Raw genomic sequence first — 26857 nt, forward strand, 5'->3', positions numbered from 1 at the left:
AATCAAAGTGATTATTTACCGATATCTGCCTGCATACATACAATTTTGAAAGTTCACCTCTCCAAATTTTCATTACATACCCCAAAAATATCAGTAATTACAACAGCATGTAGGAAGAAAAATAAAATGAGTTTCAGAAGATAAACAGGCAATCAGAAGAGGAACCCCTTCTAGAAGGATGATTTCAACGCTTGACAAAGAATGTGATGTGAACGTTCCCTATTATCAAGGACAACTACGCCAAAAATTAAATCATGCAACTAATAATTAGAGTGGATTTCCAAAACACATCACAATAGTGCCTACATAGCTTCCTGTTCTTGTAGGTGGAAAAATGCAAATCCCTTCTACAGTAGGCAGGATAAACCAGACTTTTCGCCTCCATCATTTTCATGTAATAACTATATAAATTAATCCAAATTTGGTAAATTTTCCACTCGACCACAATCACGTCTTTCTTTTAAATAAAATGCCGTTTTTTAAAATTAAAAATAGGTTTTTTTTTCCACTCATCTTCACAGATATAGTGAGTTTTTGAAGTGTACAATTTTTTTCAAAAAAAAAGAGAAGGGAGATCTCTCTCTTTTTCTTTTAATTTTATTTTATCACACACGCGCGCGCGCACCGCCACACACTCAGGCGGTAGTGGGATTTCACCACCTGTGGTACTCGAAACCTCAACCAGGGAGTTGAAACTCCCGAGGGTCTACCACCGGAGTAAGAGCAGGGACCAACACAAACACACACCCCAAAAAAAAAAACACAAACAGAGAAGGGACATCTCTTCTCGTTACACTGCCGCCTACAAAGACCATTTTAGCGAACGTGCCAGGTCTAGGATCTGCTGGCCTTAAGCGTATGTGTTTGGGGGGCAAGTGATTGTATTCATCCATTGACCATTTTGGAAACACGACACGTGGACATATACCTGTGCTGCACGGTATTTGAAAGAACGGTCAAAATTGAATCTAATGGAGAAATAGGGAGCACGCTATGTTGTGGTCCGCCCAAGTGGCCCTGGGGATATCAGGTGGGTGGACCAACCGTCTAAATGGTGTAAATTGATCTGATACTTATAACCAGTCAAATCGTGTGATATTCTGCCTGTGGCTGAAGATGTGGGACCCACCGCTTGACCACTTCGATCAACGGTCGTGTGTCTATTGGGGGTTATGAATCGATCTCGAGAAAGAAACCTTGTAACGCCCTGCAAGTAGCCCTGCAAGACCTACAAAGATGCAATCGGATTGCGTACTGACTACTGAGTTACTCAGTATGCTTTTATTGTACTGAGTAAACTCTGCTGGCCCATCGTGAATGTATGCAGTTTATCCACGCCGTCCATCCATTTTTCCAGCTCATTTTAGGGATTGATCCCAAAATTGAAGCATATCCAAACCTTAAGTGAACCATGCCACGGGAAACAGTGGGAATAATGATTTCCACCGTTGAAACCTTTCTAGGGCCCACAGTGATGTTTATTTGTCATCCATCCTGTTCATGAGATCCAACAGTCATGGATGGATGAAGAGAAAACACAAATATCATCTTGATCCAAAACTTCTGGGGCCCCCAAGAATTTTTCAATGGTACATTCACACTGTTTCCTATGGCGTGGTCCACTTGAGATCTGGATATTTTCATTTTTGGGCTTAAGCCAAAATTTTATTCGATAAAATGGTTGGACGGAGTGGATAAATTAGATAAATCACTATGGACCCCACAGAGTTTACTCATTAGGCAATCCGCTCCCACAAAAATGTCGAATTACGACAAAGTAAAAATTAAAAAAAATAATAAAAATAATAATGACAGAACGCCAGAGGAAGACAGGTTCGGTTACCCGCCGGATCACCGCAAACCGTGACCAGCTCTTGCCACCAACCGTACAGGTGGTCCAACACTGGATGGTTGGGACCGTCCGTGGACAAGCTCCTTGAAGTAATCAAGGAACCGGATGGAACCTACCATTCCATCAATAAAATTTCACGTTGAATTGATGAGATCTCTCACTGTGTCAATTCGCTGTGGGACCTCAACTGAAGTAATTGTGATCAGTGAGGGTAGGCCTGATGAATGGTGGAGATTGGAGTGGATCACAAATCCAGGTCTTTTAAAGGTTACCACCTTCCTCTTTCAAGAATGATGAGAAAAACATCAATGCTCTGGTACCGGCCACTTAAAAATGTTCTATTGGCTTGAAAGCGGCTCGAATTGAACCGTACACAGGGTGGGACCCACTTGAGATGGATCATAAAGTAGCAATTGCAGTAAAATGATACCCTAACAATGTTATTAGCAGGGTTCATTTTTTGGAAAACAAGAGAAAACATTGGGAAAATTGTTAAATTTTTCAATAAACTTAATGAGCACTTTTAAATCATAACATCTCAGTTAAAAAAAAAAACGTACGCATAATAGGTTTCCTTCGCATAGGGTCTTAAGCTATGTGTTGTCTAACTGAAGTAATGCAACAATATTTAAATTGAATGCATAACATTTATGTATGTGGTGACTATTTCATCAAACACTCCAAAATACTTAAAAATTAGTCTAAATTGACACTTGGTAGAAGGGAAATTTTGAAAAAAATAATAATAATAATTTAATACTTATTTTATTAATTTTTAATTAAAAATAATTTTTATTTTCAAAAAAAAAAAATTTTAACAAGGACTTAATTTCGTATTTGGAGTGTAACATTGCAAGTAATTGGGGAGAAATTAGAGAATTTTTAAATTTTTTCCCAAATCAAACCACATATATTCAAATTTTGAATATAGAGTGTATGTGATGATTATTTTATCAAATGCTCCTACATACTTTGAAACCAGTGTCAATTGACATGAAGAACTAATGGATATCGATCAAAGATCTAACTCCATTATTTTCATTGAAAACATAAATAACCAAAAAATTTGTAAACATTTGACACTGATTTAATATAATTTAAAAAAAAAAAGAATCAAAAATTGAAAATGCTCATCAAATCGAACACATGGAATATATTGGCACTACCTATGTGTTCCATACCAAGATATGTTGTGGAATATATCGGCCGATATGGTCAATATTTAAAACATTGGTAATTAGTGACAACCAAAGAATGGACTAAAAATAAGTTGTTGGCCCAAATTGAAGGAACAAAAGCCCATTGATCAGAAATTAAGATTGTCCAATTGATTTGATCTTTGGTTTGACTTATCTTGAGTGGGTCCCATGATTTGTACCGTTTGATTTGAGTTACATGTACCAAACCATTCATTTGGAATTATCTGTTCAAAAAAGGCCAAGCACAGGAAACCGTAAACAACTAGATGTAACCATCAACCGTACTATAATAATCCATCAACGCCTCATGACAGTGTAAATGTACTATGCTGATGCAGGATTCCATTTCTGTACACACCAAGCATATGATTCAGGGATCTAGACCGTTGACATGTATGGATTACCGACGTTCCAAAAATCTTCACATTAAGATCTTTGGCCCATTTCCCATTGCCTTTGCTGTGCTGTTATCTCTTTCTTACCCATCAGTTTCTCATTCCTCACCTATAAATATCCCACCCAAGCTTCCTCCTACTCTCACACCCCAGGGCTTGCACTTGATCTAAAGAAAGGATGGACGAATTCCTCTCGATTTTTCTGATCATATCAGCTTTTCTGCTTCTCTCATGTGCTGTGACAGTAGCTTATTCCATCTGGTGGAGACCCATGAAACTACAGAAACACCTCAACCATTAAGGAGTTAAAGGCAACCCTTACAAACTCTTCTATGGTGACATGAAAGAGATGGAAAGGTTGATGAAGGCAGCATGGTCTAAACCCATGAATCTAACGCACCAAATAGTGCCACGTGTCTACCCTTACTTCTATGACTTGGTGCAAAATAAGGGTACATGACCTGTCGTTTATAGTTGTAGTTGTTTCTTCTCTTCCTGTTTTCGTATTCATTTCATTTGCTCTAGCTTTTAGATAGTGATATTTTCATCCGCAATTATAAATCTCAGTGACTCAGGCTCAAAACTCAACCAGGTCAACGAGCTTTTGTGCCGAGTCAGTCCGAGTCGCTTGCATTCAAACTCATGACCTCAATGACACACATAGAACCCACCTACCGATGCACCAAGCATTGTAAATATGACTCTTTTGCCGCATTTTTAAACACATGTAAACAAATGCTATTATTCTAAGAGCTTTGCTAAACCCATACGTCGCTGTGAAGCTCATGTACACTTCCGACATGCCAGCATGACACAGGTGCCAGATCCAATCCATCAGGTTCGTCCAACCTTCTACATGTGATTCCAAAAATATATCTGGCTCAATCAACATGTGGGCCTCAACGTTGGAAACAAGTGGAAGGGTCATAAAACTTCATCCAAGTTTTTCACAGCCGCTTATTTGTTTTGCAAACTGTGGCCTGACTGACAAGTGGGTCAACCTGACTCTTGGGCTAACACCAATATAGTGGTATTATTCTAATGGATGGATTGGATCTTGGACCTATCATGCCATGCCGGCATGTGTAGCATTCACATGAGCTTTATTGCACACACACTTGTGGGCTTAGCAAAGCTCTTACTCTTAATATCTGTTAATTTATCTATTAAATATCAAGTCAAGTCAAATAAGAACTCAGTCGAGTCAAGTTTTTAGGTTGATCCTTTCATATTCGCATATTACTAAACTTATGGGTATTCATGCTCTAGAGTGATGTTTTTGGATATTGGAACACAGGCCAGCTATTTGTTATGTGGATCGGTACAACCCCTCGAGTGATCATTAAGATCCAGAGCTCATGAAACAAGTCCTATCAAACAAGTTCAATCACTTCCGGAAGCCACCTCTCAACCGTCTCATAAATCTGTTAACCAGGGGAGTTTCAGCATTGGAAGGAGAGGAATGGACCAAGCGCAGGAAGATGATCACTCCTGCTTTTCACCTAGAGAAATTGAAGGTTCTTTCATTTACCTCACATGCATTGGTTTTACACTAAGCAATGTGAAGTAATTATGGCAAGCCTAAATATTATCAAGGGAAACAAGATCTGATAGAAAATGCTGTTTTTTTGACAAATCGAAACATTATGCAGCTGTCAATCCAACATGTGGCATTTTGGAAGATTTTCCAAGTAAAAAAGTGCTAATACTCACCTATGTTGCAGGCAATGAGACCGGCATTTTCTACCAGTTGCAGCGAGTTGATCCAGCGATGGGGGGAGTTGGTTGGTCCCCAAGGATCTTGTGAATTGGATGTCTGGCCTGAACTCCAAAATCTAACTGGAGATATCATCTCTCGCATGGCCTTCGGCAGCAACTACAAAGAAGGAAAGAGAATCTTCAAACTTCAGTAGGAGCAGATTCTACTGGTTCTTGAAGCTGCTCATACTCCATACATTCCAGGTTTCAGGTGTATTTCCATTCTCTGTCTTTTATTCTTAGTGTTGGGCTCTTTTAACAATATGAAAATATGTATCACATTGAAAGGAACACTTTCTATAATTGTTTTATACAGATTTGTTCCGACAAAAAAGAACAGGCAGAGAATGTATTTGGACAGGGAGATGAAAGCTATGTTCAGAAATCTAATCCACAAGAAAGAGCAGGCTATGAAAACGGGAGAATCAAACACCAATGACTTGCTAGGCTTGTTGCTATTGGAATCTAATAACTGTAATGGTGTCCAAGAACTAGGGACAAATTCAAAGAACAACGGCCTGACGATTGATGACATGATAGAGGAATGCAAATTGTTCTACTTCGCTGGCCAGGAGACAACATCAGTCTGGCTAACATGGACGATGATTTTATTAGCTATGCATCCAAGCTGGCAAGAGCAGGCAAGGGAAGAGGTCCTGCAAATATGTGGGAAAGATACGCCTGATTTCGAATAGTACAAACCACTTTAAAATTGTGAGTACCTTCAAATCCATTTAGTAAGTCATTTTTCATTTTTTGGCAGTCACTGAGAATTAGAAGAAAGAAAATACAAACTGTTTTCCTCATCTATTTCTATGGATTAAAAGCACCATTTCTTTGAAGGTTTCTTCCTACATATCAATGTTAGTCTCCATTACTTTGGGCACTCAGACAATATACATAAGCTGTCCACTGATTCTGAAAGAATGAGTCCATCACTTCTAATATCTAGAAACAATCAGGGGCAGGATTTCTGCACTGTAGTTAACTTACACCTACAAATTCTGAATTGCAGGTCACCATGATTTTGTACGACGTTCTAAGGTTATACCCACCTGTGACTGCCATATATCGACATACTTATAAGAAGATAGATTTGGGAGGGATTTCCCTCCCACAAGGCGTCGGCCTCTTGCTGCCAACACTCCTCATCCATCATGATCCTGAACTTTGGGGCGACGAACATGAAGAATTCAAACCGGAGAGATTCTCGGGCGGAGTTTCAAAGGCCTCAAAGGATCAAATCACCTTCTTCCCATTTGGATGGGGCCCAAGGATCTGTATTGGCCAGAACTTTGCGATGATAGAAGCAAAAATGGCACTTGCTATGATTCTGCAAAACTTCTCTTTCAAGCTGTCGCCCTCCTATACCCACGCTCCATACACTGTCTTAAATCTCCAACCACAATATGGAGCCCCAGTCATCTTGCACCGAATTTGAGTCCGTCAACTTCCTTAACATGTTGCTGTTGCAATCATGTCTATGTTGTCATAGACATGATTGCAATCAAGTCCGTCATCATCGTTAATGTTCTTGTTCTCAATGTTGCTGTCCTTTTTGCTGTTATGTTATGGTTGTACTTGATGTAATCTTAAATTGCAGAATTGAAGAGGATCGAACTATGCATCGTAGATGGAGATCTAATAACTGAATTGAAATCATATCTGATTGGGAAGCCACTGTCAAATGCTATTGCTAGGATCTTCCGCACATTACACCCTTAGAGAAGCAATGGGATAGGAGAGCATAATAGATCATACTAAACTCTCATTAATTGAATATGCATGTGAGATTGATAACTCCCACAGATGTCACATGCTTCTTAAATAGTGTGATAGGGAGCCCTTTAGTGAGTTGATTCACTATCATCTGCTTAGTGTCGATGAACTATACAAACACTTGACAATTTTGAACTCTTTTCTTTACAACAAGAAACTTGATGTCAATGTGCATCAACCTTGATGAATACTTGTTGTGTGATCATTGTAGCCATATTGCCTGATTTGAAGCTTCATGACAAGCAACGAACTTAGCTTCCATGGTGGATGAGGCCGTAGTCAACCGTTTCACGTTCTTTCAAGACAGAACCCCACCAACCAATATATAAATATGGCTCGAATTGGACTTCTTAGTATTGACGTAGCCAATGAAATTTGCGCTAGAGTATCCAAAAAACACCAAATGATCAAGCCTTATATGTGTGACTACGAAGTCCTTTGTCCAATGCAAGTATAGTAACATATACTTTGCAATTATCCAATGCTATATCCATGGATTGGAGAGATACCTACCTAATATTCCAATTGCAAAAGCGATATCCTGTGATGCTCTCTACTGCTGACGCATATAGAAAATTCTTCGTACGATTCTTCTTTATACCATTTTTAGGACACTGGAATTGGTTAAATGTATTGCCATTTACAATGAGCGATTGTCCTTAAGCATAGTTTTGCATGCCATACCTTTCAAGTACCCTATCAATATAGGCCTTCCATGACAAGCTAAGCATTCCACATGATCTGTCACGACTTATCTCAATACCAATGATAAAAGAGGCGTTACCAAGATCTTTCATTTCAAATATTTTAGACAAGAATTTCTTAGTATCACATAACATCCTAATGTCACTACTAGCCAATAGAATGTCATCGACATAGAAAAACAATATAACGAACTTACCTCCACTAATCTTAACATAAATTCATTCATCTGACATGTTCTATACAAAACAATATGATGAAATCACTTCATAAAATTTCATGTACCACTATCGTGACGCCTGTTTCAATTCATAAATGAATTTCTTAAGTTTGTAAATCATATATTTGAGCTATCGATTGCAAAACCTTATATACATTATCTTCCAAATCTTCATTGAAAAATGCTATTTCAACATCCATTTGATGCAACTCCAAATCCATATGAGGCACAAGAGCCCTTATGACCCTGAGTGAGTTTTATTAGATACAAGCGAGAAAGTCTCCTTAAAATCGATGCATTCTTGTTAATTAAAACATGTATGAATTGAAACTCACTTGGTGGAGGTCTTAAACACCCAATTAAGTCTGGCTTTATATCTTTCAATATTACCATTGGTGTTTCGTTTGGTATTAAACACATAATTACAACCAATCAATTTAATTCCTTCATATAATTCTACAAGATCTCAAACTCTATTGTCTTTCAGGGATTTTAATTCATCATTCATAACACTAATCCATTGAGAATAGTTAGCACTTTGTTTGGCTTGTATAAATGATTCAATATCTTTTTTCACCCATATGTCAAACTCATGCTCGTACAAGTATAAGATATAATCATCCAAAATCGCAGGCCTCCCTTCTCTCTCTCTCTCACCACGATCTTCTTAATGGTTCACCATCTTGAATTGGGTTTTGATTTCCTTCTTCAATAGATAGTATAGGAGGTTTAATGTGGTGATTTGTAGGGATTATAAGCTTGAACACAGGATGCATACCCACATTGTTAGGATTGACCGTGACAGGAGTCACAATCCACTCTTCTTTGAATACAACATTCAAATCGCTATAGTCCTGATGGAGTGGAAAGGATAGTAGAAATGATAACCTTTTGACTTAGGTGGATTATAGGGTTTGACTACAACAAGACATCCCCATATGTGAAAGTATCGGAGACTTGATTTTCTTCAATTCCACAACTCAAATGAAGTTTTCATTAAAGCCTTGTTAAAGATTTGATTAAAGATATGAACAACAGTTTCAATTGCATCACCCCACCCCACAGAAATTCGATAATGTCGAATTACTAATCATGTTATGCACCAAATCCGTTAGAGTGCGATTGTGCCTTTTAGCTATACCATTTTATTTTAGTGTCCCAGGCATGGTGTATTAAACAACAATGCTATAATTTTATAGGTACTCAACGAAGGGTCTTGGATTGTGACTGGATTCATCACATCTACCATAGTACTCACCACCACGGTTAGATCCGATAACTTTAATCTTTTTTATCACGTTGATTTTCAACTTTAACTTATAGATTTTAAAAGTATCTAGGGCATCTAATATTTTATTTATAAGATAAAAAGTACCCAAAGCAAGAGTAGTCATCTATGAATGAGATAAAATATTTTTGTCCAATAAGTAGAGAATAGACCACATGCCCTCCAAGATGCAGTAGAAAATGGACCACGAATGTCCATAGGTATCACCTCTTAGAGTCCTGCATTCCTAGTTGCACGTTTATTCCTACTTCTAGTTTATTTACCCTTTATACAATTTGTGCAAACCTTAAAGTAAGAAAAATCTAAAGAGTGAAGAATTTCTTCCTGCACTAGCCTTTCTAATCTCTCATGAGAGATATGACCTAATCGCCTATGCCACAACATAGAGGAATTTTCACATCTATTATTCTCTTAGTTCATATCTTATTTATATGCAGAGAATTCACATTATGAACGTGTGGAGCATTCAAGTCTAGTTGGTATAGATTATTAACTATAGTATTAGTGCCAATCACATTCGAATCATAGTATATACTAAACTTTTCATTCTTGAATTTAAACATATCAGATTTGTCTAAACGAGAAATAAAGACTAGATTGGGCCTTATGGAAAACACACAAAATGTATCTACTAGATCTAATATATGACATAACTTTAACATAAGCTTGTAAACCCCGATTGCTTCTACGTCCACTTTAACACCGTTGCCCATGAATATTGATTGCTCTACATTAGTTGGTGGCTAGCTCTACAACATAGTCTGCATAGAATTATAAATGTGAATAGTTGTATCAGAATCTATCTACTAGGAATCTACTGATATGGTGGTTAGATTCGATTCAAAACAAACCGGGACATGATCATTACCCTTCTTTACAAGCCACTGCTTGTATTTAATGCAGTCTTTCTTCTAATGACATGATTTTTTGCAAAAGAAGCAATTATCATTCTTTTCCCACTTTTTATTCAACTGATCTTCAGGTTGATGTTGAATGTTAACTGTAAAATCCAAAGGTCGCTTTTCGAAACCTTATTTCCTTTCCTTTTTTCCATTACGTCCTTGTCCCAAAGTTACTAGATGAACACCATGTGTTTTACCATGCTTTCTAAGCCTTTCTTCCTTTTATCAATATCCATGCACTCCAGGACTCTCTTTATGGACTCTTTCCTTCTTGGATAATTTGATCCAGTTAAAAAGGGAACTGCATTACATTGAGTTGGAATTTTAACTTGATTATATAATACACCCATATTAGCCAAAGTGTTTAATTTAAACAATTCACGAATATAATAAAATTCAATTGATTGGGGCCTTCAATTGGATTGCCCAGAATGGAGATGGGATGGCGAGAATCCAACACATCACTATCACTCATCTTGTGGGATGAAACACTTGTTGCCGTGCCTCAGTGGTATACTCCTTGGAGTTTCAACATGAGGTCATGGGTTCGAGCACGCCTTGTGGTGCAAGTGCGCAAGAAGTGTGTGTGTGTGTGGGGCGTGTAGAAAACAAATCTTGTGGGATGAAGACATGAGTGACTCTCTTGAACATGAGATACTCAACAGCTGTGGGTGAGAGGGTCTCCCAGCCTTACATAACCAACACCATTTGCTCCACACCGCTTGTGTTCCTATTAAATAACAATCGTCTGTGTTCTCATCACCATTCGCATTGAGCACAAATGCAACCCTATGTAATCCTACTCCTATATCCCAATATCATAAGTCAAGGCGAGTCCATATAATGAATTGTCCACATCAAAGGTGGACCCCACATAATGGATGACCCGCATCAAAGTGAGTCCACATAATGGATTGACCACATCAAATGCCCCTAAAGATGAATGACCCACATCCAAGGCGGGCCCCACATGATGGATGGCCCACATCAAAGGTGGGGGCTCACATGATGGATGATCCACATCAAAGGTGGGACTCACATGATGGGCGATGGACATTAAGGGTTGACCAAATAAAGTTGAGGGATGAGTACTTATGTGATGTTAGAAACCAAACATACTTTTCTACTTGGCTGATATGTATGTTGTTTACCAACATACCCATCTGCTGAATAGGTAAAAAACAAGATAAGCTACTTGAAGCATATGTAACTTATGATCCAAATGCGCCTTTGATTTCCAGCATAAGCCACCCATTAACATCATAAATAGACCCCTCCCCATGCCAGGTCAGGCCTAAAGAGAAAATTTTAAGGCCAAGCTTGGCCTGTCAAACTAGTTGGGTTTCAAAAACAGGCACATAGCCAAAATGAAGGCCTGTCTAACAGGACTGACCCAACATTTATCAGGCCAAGAGCCACAACCCGACAGGCCAGCCTGGCCCATTGCCACCCCAATGCAACACATCTCAACCAAAATGTAAGAATAGTGGCTAAGACAAAGGCCATTTATTTACTAATTTATCTACACATAAAATATCAAAATATAGGTGACAGTATATATCTTATTCAAGTGCTTCATAAGGATATGAAACTTCCATTCATCAGTGCTGCAGCCACAACATGACAATAACAGCAAAATAGACCCAGAATCAATGCACAAATACAGACCCAATAGCTGGCTGAACACATATAACTTGAAGAGTTCACCACTCCAAATTTCCATTAGATACCCCAAGAATAACACTAATTGCTACCAGAACAGCCTGCAGGAAGAAAAAGAAAATAAGTTTCAGAAGATAAACAAGCATTCAGATGAGGAACCCTCTTAAGAAGGATAATTTCAAAGCCCAACAAATAATGAGATAACCAATTTTTTTACCAGTATGACATGGTGCCTTTTCTTTTCCTACTTTCCATTGATAAGGAGACAATACAAAGCCTAATGCAGAGGTTGCTTGGTATCATATCAACCCAGCCTCACAAGAAAAAGAAAAACTGATACAGCTCATTCAGTATTAAACCCAATCTTTTCACCTTATTTGATACTCTGTTTTGATCCTTACTTAATACTCTGTTTTTCCTTCCACCAAAAGAACTAATTCCTTTTCTTGGATAGCCAATGTACCAACTGCTGTCAGGATTACAGCCATAGGCCTACCCACAGTATTCCTAATCACACATGTTATCGTAAAACAGATTTGTTGATTTTAGTTTCTATAGCTATACATGCAACCAGCAGACAGTTGAAATTCAGCATGGTTAGCTCATATTAAAAACAAGAATACATCACTAAAGAACATATCAAAATATAAAGAAATTAGGTACATAAAAGCAAATAGAATATATCTTAATAGCATCATAGAGCATGACAATAAAAGGTGGAGATCTACCAATTGGAAACAAAAGGTATTGGCACCTACCCCAATTGTACAAGCAATCAATCCTGCTTTCTCCCTGTAGTCTACCACAACAAAGAGTAGAATGAAAGCACCAACATACCATGGAACAGCAGCAAAAAAGAATCCTGTCAAGAACCTTTATACAAGGAAAAAGAAGTTATCAGCTGGCCTTCACCAGAAATGACAACAGTGCATGAGTACACAGCAGAAAAAGTGTAATAGAGCAGAAACATGCATTTGTACATTTGTATCAACAATCTCAGATTATACTACCATTCGCTTAGTATTATGGTAACAAGACTTCAGTCTAAAATGGAACATATAAACCTCATATACAAGTAAACAGGTAAGCTTATCAATGTGTGGACATGAAACAAGAAACAATTGTTTGGGCAAAAGGAAATACATCTTCTGGTGGATGCAGGAACTAAACTTTGGATGAAGATTCACATGAATCTGAGCAAGAGCATAGCTTTAGTTGGGTTGTTTTCAAATGAAAAGGCGGGGTAACTATTGCAAGATTGCATCCAGAACATGCCCTAACAAACTCTCTATCTTATTCAAAGGGGTGCAAGAAGGTACACTGGGGTGCCAATCCAAGAAGCTCCACTGAAACCAACACAAAATTTTTTAAGGAGCAGATTTTATTAGGCCAAAGCCAACAGAAAAACAAGAAAAGAGAAGGACAAAAGGAAAACAAAACAAAACAAAACCTAAAAATACAACAACAGCAACCCCCCGGGCCGCGCGGGAACCTGAACAGGCCCAAGGAGAAGCAACACAGCCCGACTCAAGGAGCCCAATCCCTAAACAACAGGACCTCTCTGTTAAACCAATACCAATTTAAGCCAACACCACAATCAACTTTAACTTAACCTGCAAAAGTCGGGCCCTTCACATGCAGTTTGTTGAATCTACCAAGCTCCCCCATGCCCTCTTACTCCCAAGCAAGGTATTCCATAACGGTAATGGTGGCTGTAATGCCGTTATGGCTTAAAAGGAACAAAATTTATTTAGGCCTCATAGCGGACCATTAGGGGGCCAGTACATGCCATTTTTTCTGTTACGGCTGTTACAACCCCATATTGTGTAACGGTTACCACAATTACCATTACGTAACCATTTTGAAATACCATGCTCCCAAGAGAGGCAAACCTCTCAAGGAAAACTTTTTAAACTTGATGGTTGGCTGTTTGCATAACTGTGGCCTCTATGGTGATTAAGCAGCTATATCATTACCAACATTTGGAAGCATGATCACCACCTAAGCTAGGAGTGGCAATGGGCCAAGTTGTATGGCCTAGCCTTGGTGATCCGGCCCTGTAGGGCCGAGGCTTCGGCCCCTAGACTTAACCTGAGGGTTGGGGTTGGGCCTGGGCTTGAAATATAGGTCCTGTGTCAGGGCCAAGCCAGGCGAAGGCCAATAGTGAATGGCTCTCAGTCCATTGGTCTGGTCCAATCTTCTAGTGAATCACTGTTATACAAAGAATGGATGATTAGAAGACACTTGTGTACTTGTGAGTGGTCCCATTCATGTACATGTGTACTTTGAAAAAACTTCTGAATTATGGGTCATGTTTTCATGATCATAACCATTTATATGATGGGATTCATTGCGGATGGAGGGGATGCTGCAAAAAAAAAATCAAAATTTGGACCATTTCAAACTTGAGATCATTCAAGTTTTTAATTATAGGGTCGGCCCTAGCCTGGCCCATTGCCACCCCTAACCCAAGGCAATACAATGCATTACTATACTGATCATCCTCCCATAAGGGAGGCAGCCATCTCAAGGGAACAGATTATTTTTCAATTCTTGAAGTTGATGGTTGCATACTTGCATTATCACCACCAAAGAAACCCAATACATTGGTTCACCGACTGCTTCATGTATTACTGTTGAAAGAAGCCCATGTGCGGAGTTTCCACTGTCTCTCAGCCTCGTACATAAAAGACCTTCGGCATGAAGGATGATACTCCAGAGCAACAAATTCTCATCAAACTAGCAAGGCCCCAGATCTGGATGACCATGAACTGTGTAGTAGACAAGTAATATTGTGCTGAATGCTGATTGCCAAATTCCATAGAACATACCTACTCAACTATTTTCGAGTCATTAGTTCTTGATTTGTAACTACACAAGTACCTAGCCCTATCATTATTATAAGTGTTAAAGCCAAGTCATGCCTATAATTGCACGAAACATGAACAAATTCGAGTGTGGGAGCAGGGAAGAGTGTGTTTCAAAATGTTGGCAAGCATTAACAGATAGGGAAACGGGAGCAAGAGTGAGAGTCCAAAACACAATTCGAAGTGTGCAAAGCATCTGGGTAGAAGGTTCGTGTGCCTATTAAGGGAGTAGCAGGTTTAGAAGGTTCATGTGCCTATCCTGCAGCAATTGAGGACATCGCTAAAACATTCAGAGAGGTGATTCAAATCAACAACGCCGCCAGATCAGGATCCTTTCAAGCTTTTGCTAGAGTCAAAGTTATCCTCGAACCTGGTGTGGATATGCATAGTCAGCGTTACTTAAGAGTGGCGAACCGTACGTTTCCCATTACAGGGAGTTTGGAACTTGATACATTCGAATGTGGCCGCCTCCTTAATTCCCCAATTCCCACAAAGTCCACTTAAGAGTGGGTGTCCAGGACTTTTCAGAGGAACCGGACCATACAGTCAAAGTCCCCGCTAGCTGTTTGTATAAATGCTCCAATGGATGGTCCTTAGCTCCCATCCCTCATATAATCTCTCAGCTCCCTCTACCCCCTCCATTACTCAGCCCTCAGCTCCCACCCCCCTTACAAACTCTCAGCTCCCTCCAACCCCTCCATCAAACGGTCCTCAGCTCCCACCCCCTCATACAAACTATCAACTCCCTCCACCCCCCCCCCCCCAACTCCCAGCTCCCACCACCTCCTCCTCCCCCTCCCCAAACCCTCCCAATTAACTCTCCTCAGACGTCCCCCCAACCCATCAACAAACCTTCAAACTCTCAACCTCCCTCCTTACCGATCAACTCTATGCCCATATCAAATCCCCAGCCCTCACCACAACCTTCAGGCAATGCTACCCCCAGCCTAGGCCCCCACATTTCAGACTCACTATCCTTGCCACCATCGGAAGGAGTGTCCCCCAGCCCCCGCCACACCAGGTGCCCCACACATGCTGATCAAGGAACAGTCACAATGCTGCCCCCTTCGCTGAGCTCAAGGATGGCACAAGTTTGCCATATCACTGGTGAACTCCAATCGAACAGAATGGTAGCCAACAACATCAGGGAAAACCTTGCCCCAGACCCTATAATACAGGTCCCTCCTCTGGACTCAGCTTTTGATTTCCATCAAGGGAATCTCTTCCTGACGAGATCACAGCCCCATCTCAGTTTGTCGCCAATTCTAGCCAGAAGGAAATCAGACCATCAGCAGAAAGACCGAGACTTAGATCCAGGTGAGGGCACCTGTCCACCGCAGATGCAATAGGCAGCTCCAAATCACGATAGCCCTGACTCCAACCAAGTGCAACAGGCAGCTCCAGCCCACGATAGCCCCGTGTCCAACCAGGTGACGAGTAATTCTGTGCTGGATCAGTGGTGCCTTGAGCAAGCCCAAGGCACCATCAGGGCAAGCCCCCCTTCCACCGCTGTGGTGCACTCGCCAGGCATCTCAACCCTTGTATCCAACTCAAACATTAGACAAGGTAAAGAGCCAATTTCAGAACCAGGCAGACAGACAGTCCTCAGCCCACATTGGAGGCAAACTTGAATTTGCTTGACTGCTCTCGCTCAGAGGGGAGTTCTCCGATAAATTTGCAAGATTTTCAGGTAGCACCCTGGCCACGGTTGAAATGCAATAGCCTCCCTCAATCATTCAAACTACAGGAACTCGAAGTAGCAGAAGCCCCAGCCAAATCTATCCTCTCCCATGATAGCAAAGTAGATTTTCAACCTCTCCAACTGGAGGTGGATTTCTCACCCTTCAAGTTCTAGGCAGGAGGAGGTTCACCTATTCTGTCTGAGTTTAGAGCAGCCATCGCCAAGGAAAAAATCACTACTCAAGAAGCCTATCCTCCCAGGCAGAAAGCCATGGTCCACTATCAGTGGGTGGCTCGGTGCACAGCCACACAAAGCCCCCATCCGAGGGAGGAAAGAAGAGAATAATGGTCAGGAAAACAACAAAACAGGGAGCAGGAAACTTGCAGGAACTATGGAGTGGCAGACTTAGAAAATTAAAAAGGAGGGTCATCATCTCAGGAAAAAGTTGTTGATGGATAGCGCTATAATATGGAATGCGCGTGGGTAGCTAATGCTACTACACTCAGATTAGCGGCCAAAATGATTCGAACGCATAAACCTCTATGTGTGGCGATATTGGAACCTATGGCCAGAGAAAACAAAAGAGTCGCTGTGGGGCTCAAGCTGGGGTTTCATTCATCGATCTCAAATGTGGAGGAGGGCAGAAAGATATGGCTTTTTCACAATAGCAATCTCATCGTCTCGGTGGCGATATTGGAACCTATGGCCAGAGAAAACAAAAGAGTCGCTGTGGGGCTCAAGCTGGGGTTTCATTCATCGATCTCAAATGTGGAGGAGGGCAGAAAGATATGGCTTTTTCACAATAGCAATCTCATCGTCTCGGTGGTGCAGCAGACAAATCAAGTGATGACGATCCAATGCCAGGTGCTTAATTCAGTATTTACTTTCCATTTATCTATTGTGTATGCAAAATGCTCTAGAATGCAGAGAAGAGATCTGTGGGCGGTTCTAATATCCATGGCCTCCCGCATACCCGGCCCATGGGCAGTTGGTGGTGATTTCAATACGGTCCTCACCACAGCAGAAAGACAAAGCAACAGAAATCAGGATTTGGGCAGTAACACGGAATTTGCTGATGCTATAGACTCGCGGGATTGCTCGATGGGGGATTCAGCGGAAACAGGTACGCGTGGAGCAACAATCAAGCGGGTAGATCTCGGGTTTGGGCGTGCTTAGACGGGGTTTTTTGCAATGGCAGCTGGATTAATGCCTTTCCCCGATTCCACGTCAAGCACCTCCCCCGCGTCAACTCCGACCATTGCCCTTTACTTCTCCTTTTTCCCCCTGTCATGCAATCCTTTCCTAAATCTTTTCGTTTTCAGCGTATGTGGACCTTGCATCAGGAGTACCCCACTGTAATCATGCAAGCTTGGAGGGAAGATCTTTCTGATTAGCCTTTGACAAATCTCATGCTGAAACTTTGAAAGGTGAAGAGTCATCTGAAAGAGTGGAATAAGTCAGTTTTTGGCAACATTTTTCAGCAACTCAAATTGGCGGAACAGTCCATTGCCAGGATGGAAGCACAAGACCAGGCGTTGCAGCAAATCAGCCAGGAAGAACTCCTTGAAGCTAGAAAACACCTAGAGCGTCTGGAATTGGCGGAAGAAATCTTCTGGAAACAGAAATCCCGCAACAATTGCCTGAATGAGGGTGATCGTAATACAAAATATTTTCACACGTCAGCAACAGATAAAATCAGGAGGGCTAGTATAAAGGAAATTGAGCTGGATTATGGCGTCACAACCTCAAACCCAAAGCTGATTCAAGACGAGGCTGTGTGCTTCTTCTCCAATCTGTTCACAGCGGAACCGAGCAATCTGCAAGACAGCATCCTGGATTCGATCCCGCAGGCAGTCTCGATTGCGGATAATGCTTTTCTGATGAACTATCCCACTCTGGATGAGGTTAAAAGAGCGGTTATGTCCATGCCAAGGGACAGCGCCCCTGGTCCCGATGGAATGTCAGGGGTCTTCTTTGCAAATAGTTGGGAAATCGTCGGCCCAGATATTCATAAAGCTGTCACTCAGTTCTTCCTTGGTGGAAATCTCCCCATGCATTCTCGGTTTCGCTCATTTGTTTGATTCCTAAGAAATCAGCCCCCAGATCCTTTTCTGATTTCCGCCCCATCAGTCTTTGTAACTGTGTATACAAAATTTTTGCCAAAGTTATTGCTGACAGATTGGCGCTCATCCTCCCAAACATTGTTTTCCAAGAGCAAGGAGCCTTTGTGCGGGGCAGGTCCATAGCAGAGAGTGTAGCTTTGGCACAGGAAATGGTAAGAGAACTGGATAGGAAAGTCAGGGGTGGAAATGTAATTCTAAAGTTAGACATGGAAAAGGCATATGACCGCCTCAAATGGAATTTCTTCTGAGGGTTCTTCAGCGGTTTGGCTTCTCCCCCAGTTGGATTCAAATGATAGAAAAGTGCCTGAACAACAACTGGTTTTCAGTCCTAATCAATGGATCCTCTTGCGATTTCTTCAAGTCTTCCAGAGGCCTTTGCCAAGGGGATCCTCTGTCCCCGAGCCTTTTCATCCTTGCGGCGGAAGTTCCCAGCTGAGGATTTGCCAACCTCATCCTCAGTTAGAAATGTCTCCCTTTCAGACTCAAGCGTGGCTGCAAACAGATCACTCATCTCCTATATGCCGATGACACTGTTTTTCAATGGAGGCAGTTCTTCCATCAAAGCAGTGAAAGATTTCCTCACTTCCTACCAAGCGGCGTTGGGGTAACACATCAATTTTCACAAAAACTGCACCCATGTCTCTACTTCATTACCGGTCAACAGAATTAGATCCATTCAGCGACGTATTGGTGCACCTTGCTCCGCCACGTCTTTTACATATCTTGGGATCCCCCTCCTCAAAGGCAGGGCCAAAGTCCCTCTGTTTCGCCCTCTTCTGGAAAAAATTAAGAGAAAAATTCAAGGGTGGAAGGCCCGTATCCTCTCTCAGGCGGGCAGGTGCACGATCATCAATCATGTTCTTTGCGGTATCTCGATCCACGCTATGTCGGCAGCTGCGATTCCGTCCCAAGTCCTTCAACGGATGGAGTCATGTTTCTCCAACTTTCTGTGGGGCAGGTATGAAGGAAATTACAAATATCACTGGGTCAAATGGGACAAAATCTCTATGCCTATTGAGGAAGGCAGGCTGGGGATCAGAAAGCACAGTGATGTTAGGGAAGCACTTAGATTGAAGATGGCTTGGACGGCCAAAGTTGGGTCGAACAATTGCCTGTGGGTTGGTTTTGCTGCTTCGAAATATGGTTCCCTTGCGGTGGCGAATTCTGGCGCACCCAGATCCTCAATCTCCCCTTTGTGGAAACAAATGATGTCACTATCCCAAGTTCTCGACAGCCATGTTCTTTGGAAGGTAGGACGTGGTTCCATGAACATTTGGTTTGAGAATTGGACTGGGATGGGCCGGGTAGCGGAGTTAATCGATCAGCCAATTCCCAACCATTTGCTACACTTGTCCGTTAGTGACCTGTTCTCCCCGGATGGCATCAACCCTCGGTCCCCTGCTGCAGATCAGCTTCCAACGGGGGTGAAGGAACACATCATTCACGCTGGGCTCTGCATCTCGGATCAGCCAGACCGTCGCATCTGGCCCCATGACCGTTCCGGCTGTTTTTCCATCAAGACAGGTTGGAAGGTCTGCCGAACAGCTGGGCAGGCAGTCGACTGGCCCAAGAGAATCTGGCATAAAAAAATCCCCATCAAGGTCTCTATCTTCCTCCGGAATCTCTTCCATCGGGCTGTCGCTACGGACAACAGGGTCCAAACGCGAGGTATCTCCCTTGCCTCCAGGTGTATACGTTGTGGCAGCGGCCCAGATTCCACCCCCCAAACTGAAACGTTGGACCATCTTTTCTGTAGAGGGGCTCTAGCGTCCACAATCTGGAACGAGTTCGGTTATATTTTCAGTATCCAGCCCACCGCTACATCCTCTATTGCTAGTCTTTTCTCTCCTTTGATGGAATCCTACACACCCAGGTAGAGAATCATCTCTTCTTCGCCATATTACTCCGGGTTTAATTGTATGGGAGATCTGGAAAGCGAGGAATTCGGCCAGGTACAATGGGACAAGACCTGTTAGCAGCAGGGTCATTGGCAAGGTTAAATGGCTTCTCGTTAAGCTTCTCCAAGGATCCCAAGCTCTAAATCCGCTCGCCTCTCGCCTTGGTTTCGCTCACAGCCCTCAATTATCTCGATCCTGTCAGCTCGTTAAATGGTCCAAACCGTCGCAGGGCAAGGTAAAATTAAATATTGATGGGGTTGCATCCGGAAACCCTGGCCCGTCTGGCGGTGGCGGCATTTGCAGAAATGCCAATGGTGAACTGATTTTCGCTTTCTTCAAGGGTTACGATCACGAGTCTAATAACAGAGCGGAACTTCGGGTCCTCCATGATGCGATGCTACTCAGCATAGAGTGGGGGCTGCAAGACGTGCTCACTGAATCGGACTCCTCCTTTGCCGTGGATGCTTTCAAGGGGCTGTCGCACTTACATTGGAAATGGGATTATTGGATATCACGAATCAAAAATCTTCAAACCAAAGACAATTTTCTCATATCTCTTATTCCCCGTGAAATCAGCGGGCCGGCGGATGGCCTCGCTCGCTTGGGAGCGGCCAAGCAGAATTCCTTTACGACAAACACGATGGCCGCTCTCCCTAGGCTGATTAGGGGCCTCTGTTTTCTCGACAAAGTGGGCATTGGTGCGCTAAGGGAATCATAATCCCGTTTCCTTTCCTTTTTTTTCTTTGTATAGCCACATGATAGGCGGTTCGGGCATTCTTTTTGTCAGCCCGTGTGCGCCCGAATGGGGGTTCCTCTATAACTTTGCTGTTGATATGAATGGAATCCAAGGTTTAAAAAATTAATTAAAAAAAAAAAAAAGGACCTGAACTCCGCGTTCAGCTCGGGCCTGAACTCCTATACTATTGTTTTTGGGTCAAAATTAGGACCCACCAATCATGTAAGCCAAGCCATTATTACTGAATTTGGTCTGTGGAATGTGTGGCACTGGAGTAGGCCATGTCTAACTACAAGTTGCATACTAGAGCCTGTATGTTTTGGCTAAAACTTGCAGTTTGGCTGCAACTGGCCTAGGCATGTTTTGCCCCATTACATCTCTTTCAGAGCAAGTCCCTTTAGAGAAGCTAATAAGCTACCCTTCAAAAACAGAGTCCCCAGATAAGCTGGTTCATTAGGTAATTGTTTAGACAAGGAAGGAGCTGTGAGACAGTCCATGTACGTGGGAGGTGTGTATCCATTAATGGATAGTTATATCTTTTCTATCCTTTGATAATAAAAAACCAATCAATCAATGAGAGAGAGAGAGAGAGAGAGAGAGAGAGAGAGATTGGGACTGGACTTAGATCTAATAACATCTGTCAGTTTGGGCTCAAGCATAGAAAATTTGGCCTGACACGAGCTCTAGCCCAAGCATTGTTCCTTCAGGACAGGCTTAACATCACAGTTCGTTGAGATCCATAAACCCAAATCTAGTTAGCACTGTCAATTAGCACCTGGACATAGACCCGTGATAACTGAATTTGGTTTATGGGTCGGACAGTGCAGAATGCAGGCCATCAATATAACTAGAAATTACATACCACATCCAGTACTGGGCTGCAATAGGGCCAAATACTTTTTTACCCCATTCCATTTCTTTCAGACAAGTCCTGAGAGAAGCTATTTCATTAGCTGATTGTTTAGCCAAGGAGGGAGCCATGGGGCATGGGGCAGTCCATATGTATGGGTGACGTGTATCCATTAGTGGCTGGCTATACCCTCTGTCTCCTAGTAAATTTTCCGTTAATCTAAGTAAAAATAAAATAAAAATGCTTGGGCTTGGGTCTGATAATCTAAATCAGTTAGTGCTCGAGGCTATGAAACTTGGCCCGACTTAAGTACCAGTCCAAGCAGTGATCCTTCAGGACAGGCTAGCATCACAGTTCATTGACACCCCTAAAGCCAATTCTAGTGACAGCTGTCAATGGCAAGCTTGAATCCATAGGTACCCAAAGTTTCCAACCTGATTTAATTGGATACGTATCCAGATTTCAGGTCCAATTAATAATTGGGTCAGATTCAGATCGAATGACTCATATCCAATTACAATGGGTCAGATTGAGTATTATATCTCGGGTACACTTCATCTAATAGAATACATGATTTTTTAGGTTTATCCGTTATCTATTTACAGTTGTAATTTAAGAACCTTACATGTTTCTGTATGGATCTGAACTCGAATCTGGATCCATAATTCTAAATACGAACCTGATTCATGCTTCAACCTAAATCTGACAAGATTTGAAACCCATTTTCAAATCCTAATCCATGCTTGAAATTAAATCTGACAAGACTCAATGGGATCATAGTTTTGAATATCAATATTGTACTTGCCATTAAGGTTATATTTTATCTATATCAGGGTGATAGGATAGGCATACGTGGCCGAATCAGCCCACCCTAACAAATGGACCATGTAACGTGATATGGTGTGTATTGGCACCAATACAAATCCAATACAGCCGATAAAACCACAAAGACCTAATTTTGGAAAAAGAAAAATCAGTTTTTTCACTCACTTTTCCTTTTCTTTTTTTCTTTTTCATTTCAACTTCGTAGGAAGCTTAGAAAGTCAATTTAAACTAGATGTAGAGTCATAGACCTATTTTGGGATCAAAAGATAAGATTCTAGTGGGATTTGACAAATCAAAGCTGAATAGACCATTATGGGAAAAATCGAAAAAAGGCGTAAACCCTTGGGCTTCTTTTTGTATTTCAATGTAATGGGTCTTACTTCGCCAAATCATGCTTGATTTGTGTTCAGTTGGGGCCCATTGGTTTACTTTCAACATGTTAAGCCAACAGACAACATCCTTATCAACGAATAGTCTGATATACCATTATATAAATGTCCAAAATATAAAGAAAAAATATCATAAAGAAAGGTAGGGGGTTCATGTTTTCAACTATTTCTTCTTTTGCTTCTTCTTCTTCTTTTTGTATTTCAATGTAATGGGTCTTAATTCACCAAACCATGCTTGATTTGCAATTGGAGCCCATTGGTTTACTTTCAACATGTTAAGCCAACAAACAACATCCTTATCAATGAATAGTCTGATATACCATTATATAAATGTCCAAAATATAAAAATGATAGGTTGTTAAATATCTCATTTCCCCCCTTTTCTTTATGATATTTTTTTATGAATTCTTTGCCTTCAAAATTTTTTTTGACTCATATGGGCAGATATTGATGTCATATGTCACACCTATATCATATTGTTTTTCAGCCTAGCTGATAGACCCATTCAGAACATGGACGGGATACTCGGATCCAATCAAATAGGGATCTAGTACCTCATATATGCAAACCCAACATACCCAAATCTGAATCCACCAGGCGTGTCCGGTACAAGTTCTCCAGTATTTGAATCAAACCCGACCTATTGATACCCCTAGTTTTGTCAACGCAAGTTCACCTCTAATAGCTTGGTGACTAAAAAACAACATTAGATAGATTGACTAGAGGGAGACAAATCTTGGATAGACATGAGGCTATTGTTTCCAAGGATGATTATCCTAAGAAGAAAAATGTCCTCATAGGATTCCAGGCAGATTTTTCAATAGTATGTAGCACACAACTTTCATGCTTCCCAATAAGATGGTGTACATGGAAGAGAGAACGCACTCAATAGCTATTGTTTTCCCAATCTTAGAGAATGGTTTCTGCCGTTCTTTATGTTATGCTAATTGGAATTCAGAGTTAGATGATTGTAAATTTATTAGTGGTTATATCTTCACCATGTCAGGCAGAGTTGTTTCATGAAAATCTAAAAAACAAACTTGCATAGCTCATTCCACAATAGAATCTAAAATCCCCTCTCCAAATGATGCTATCTCCCTCCTAATTGATCTTCCTCTTCCACCATTTTTTACTTTTCTGTTTTTGGCATAAGGACGTGTTTGTTTTATGGTGCTGGTGTTGGGATTCTCATGGCCTATGCACGTTGTGTGCATCCATCTACTAGGGCATTATATCTTGAGAGATAGTGCATTGAGAACCCTCTACACCGATTCTACACACTGAGGGGCGCGACCTATCTCAAAGATAGCAATCATGTACACATCCTGACCCAACGGCGAATTGAATCTTCATCCTATTGATAGCAACCCATATCTTCATATGGATGTGGAGTTCCATATATTATGTGTTCCATTATTCATTTTTTCCCGTATCTATTTGTTAAGATTCAACAACAAGCACTTTAAGGGGATACCCTCTCTCCTTACATCATTATGTAACTACCATAGCCTTTAAAAGACGTGATCGTTGGATACAACATGCATATAGCATCGTTATGGATTATACACAAAAACAAAGCATTGAACACAATATCGTCCCCAAAGCATGTACTAGAAGTTACAAAAGGAAATGTGATTGCTATATTAAAAACCAAACATGATGTAAACAAAATACAAGAAATCACAATCTTAAGCATAATGGAAATTTAAGGACAACACTTACAAGAACCACCCAATGCCCATACCACAGCAAGGAAGCCGAGGCCTCCTCACTGGAATACCTTCCACAACTGCCCCGTAAGTTTGATACCCCACTGATCTCACAAAAAGAGAAACCATGTTACACCCCTGCTCATGTAAATTTTTCACAATACATTTCAATAACATGTGTGGTACAAAGTCAGAGCTCAAAAGACGCCCAAAAATAGAATATGAACATTCCTTAAATTTGATAAAAAGAAAAAGAAATCGACAGCAAAATCCCAAGGTGTAGCTGTGTAGGTTATCAGAAGTGAATCCAAATTAGAGGACTAAAACTTGGTTTCGGCATATCATACCTTCACCACCAATATGGGGTCGTATTGCCCTGTTTCCTGGCAATACAGGCCGATACAACCGTATCAATCATGTACAAAATCGATACCATATCATTTTGGATGATGCTTTTAAACCTTCGAACCGATACCATATGTTTTGGATGATGCTTTTAAACTTTCGAACCCATAACATATGTTTTGGATGATGCTTTAAAACCTTGGACCAGTGTAGCCTAGAAGAGGATGGAGAAACTACTAAAAATTTGAATCTGGTTATTTTATAAATAATGGTGGAAAGCATATAATAACATAAAAAAAACGAAGATGCAGGTTATTAAAAGGGCCCCCCACGTTGCACGTTAGAAAGGGGCTGGAGGAAGGAATTGGCCAGGACTCTATAATGCACCAAACGGAGCCAAAACTCCAAAAACACAAAAACTAAAACCAAAAAAAAAAAAAAAAAGAACCTTGGCATTTTAAAAAATGTAAATCAGCTATATTAGAGGGGAAAAAGAAGAAGTGAAGGTTACGTAAGAGGCACCCATGGCGCATGTTAGGAGTACCTGGGATTGCATGATAGGTTTGTGGATTCTGATAAAAGGATGGGGGTGGAGGTGTTGAAAGCCCAGGTGGAGGAAAAGCAGGCGTTGATTGGATGGATGCGGAATGAGGATAGACTGGTGAAAAGGTGCCATAAAGAGGCTGATGGACCGGGATCTTCGTCGGATCTTCTTGCGGCATTTTCGGGTTTTAATTTGGGAGAATCTCAGAGAAGCAGAGAGACCCAGATCCGAGCTATTGACCCTGGTCCCGGGTTTCTCTTGGCAGCGAAGAAAAGGAGAAGATTTTCTTTGAAATGGAGAGATTTTTATGGGGAGAAGCAGAGAGTGGCACCACGGGAAACGGACGCGGTTCGGCCGGTGATCCCAACGCCAGCAAGGATAGCTGGTGTCAAACCTCTACGGGCCTACGACGGAGTATGTGTTTATCCACGCCGTCCATACGTCAATTCATTTCAGCGCATGAGCCGAAAAAAATAAAAAAAGCCGATCCAGAGCCCAAGTGGTTGGATCAAGTAGATCTTTGTGTTTTCCATTCAACCATATATGTGGCTCTAGGAACAAATTAGATGGCAAATGAACAATTTTCAACCATAAAAGCTCTATTCTCAATGTTTCCTATGGTGGATCCACTTGAGCTGTGGTATACTACATTTTTTAGCTCATACCCCGAAATGCGTTGGCAAAATAATTAGACAATGTAGATAAAATGCATACATCATGGTGGCCCACAAAGGTACGATCGCCAGCTAAACCTAGTCAGAAACACCTCTATCTTTGGACGCAACCCTCACCGCTGTCGGAAGCCAGGTGGGCCTACCATGATGTGTGTGAAATATATCCCGTGCATCCGCTTTTCCAGCTCAAGACGAAAGCACAAAAATGACGTGGATCCAAAATGGGCCACAAAACAAGAAAGGAGTTGGGAGTAAAATGCCGCCGTGCAAAAAAATATGGGCGTAGCAAATAAATATGGAAGGGGATGAGGAATTTCCGGACCTGATTTAAGCAAGACTTCTTACATCCAGTAGCTGATTTGATGATTCTATGGTGTCCCAAACACGTGACGTATGAATGGGATCTTGCTAAAGATGCAGCAGGTCAAGCAACATTGGTTCAGGCTATACACCATTATC

The 26857-nt window shown here is 41.3% G+C and overlaps 1 protein-coding gene across 4 annotated transcripts; it reads right to left on the reverse strand.

The window, feature by feature from the left end:
• Nucleotides 1-26115, reverse strand: LOC131240815 (large ribosomal subunit protein eL20z-like). 4 transcript variants are annotated; one of them, XM_058239298.1, is made up of 6 exons: nt 25725-26115; nt 25183-25218; nt 24849-24939; nt 12516-12630; nt 5160-5322; nt 1-29 (listed from the first exon to the last, which is right to left on the reverse strand). In XM_058239298.1, exons 1-6 carry the CDS (start codon nt 25900-25902, stop codon nt 16-18), a joined length of 597 nt encoding a protein of 198 aa, XP_058095281.1. In that variant the 5' UTR covers nt 25903-26115; the 3' UTR covers nt 1-15. The 4 variants fall into 4 exon arrangements, with proteins under 4 accessions (XP_058095281.1, XP_058095280.1, XP_058095282.1 ...); XM_058239297.1 differs by lacking the exon at nt 1-29 and adding an exon at nt 3307-4948; XM_058239299.1 differs by lacking the exons at nt 1-29; nt 25183-25218 and adding an exon at nt 3307-4948 and having other exon boundaries at nt 25725-26104.
• Nucleotides 26116-26857: the final 742 nt, after the last annotated feature.

Source organism: Magnolia sinica, chromosome 3, assembly GCF_029962835.1.
Source record: "Magnolia sinica isolate HGM2019 chromosome 3, MsV1, whole genome shotgun sequence".
NCBI classification, from domain to species: Eukaryota; Viridiplantae; Streptophyta; class Magnoliopsida; order Magnoliales; family Magnoliaceae; genus Magnolia; species Magnolia sinica.

What these genes read in the sequence shown, in the direction of transcription:
- LOC131240815 (XM_058239297.1), bottom strand. Translation starts at nt 25,902, where the DNA reads ATGCCGCAAGAAGATCCGACGAAGATCCCGGTCCATCAGCCTCTTTAT. An exon ending in ACCCCATATTGGTGGTGAAG is followed by an intron (nt 24,940 to 25,182) that starts GTATGATATGCC and finishes TTGTGAGATCAG; the next exon opens with TGGGGTATCAAACTTACGGG. An exon ending in TGATTGCTTGTACAATTGGG is followed by an intron (nt 5,323 to 12,515) that starts GTAGGTGCCAAT and finishes CCTTCTTTGTAG; the next exon opens with TTGCTGCCGAAGGCCATGCG.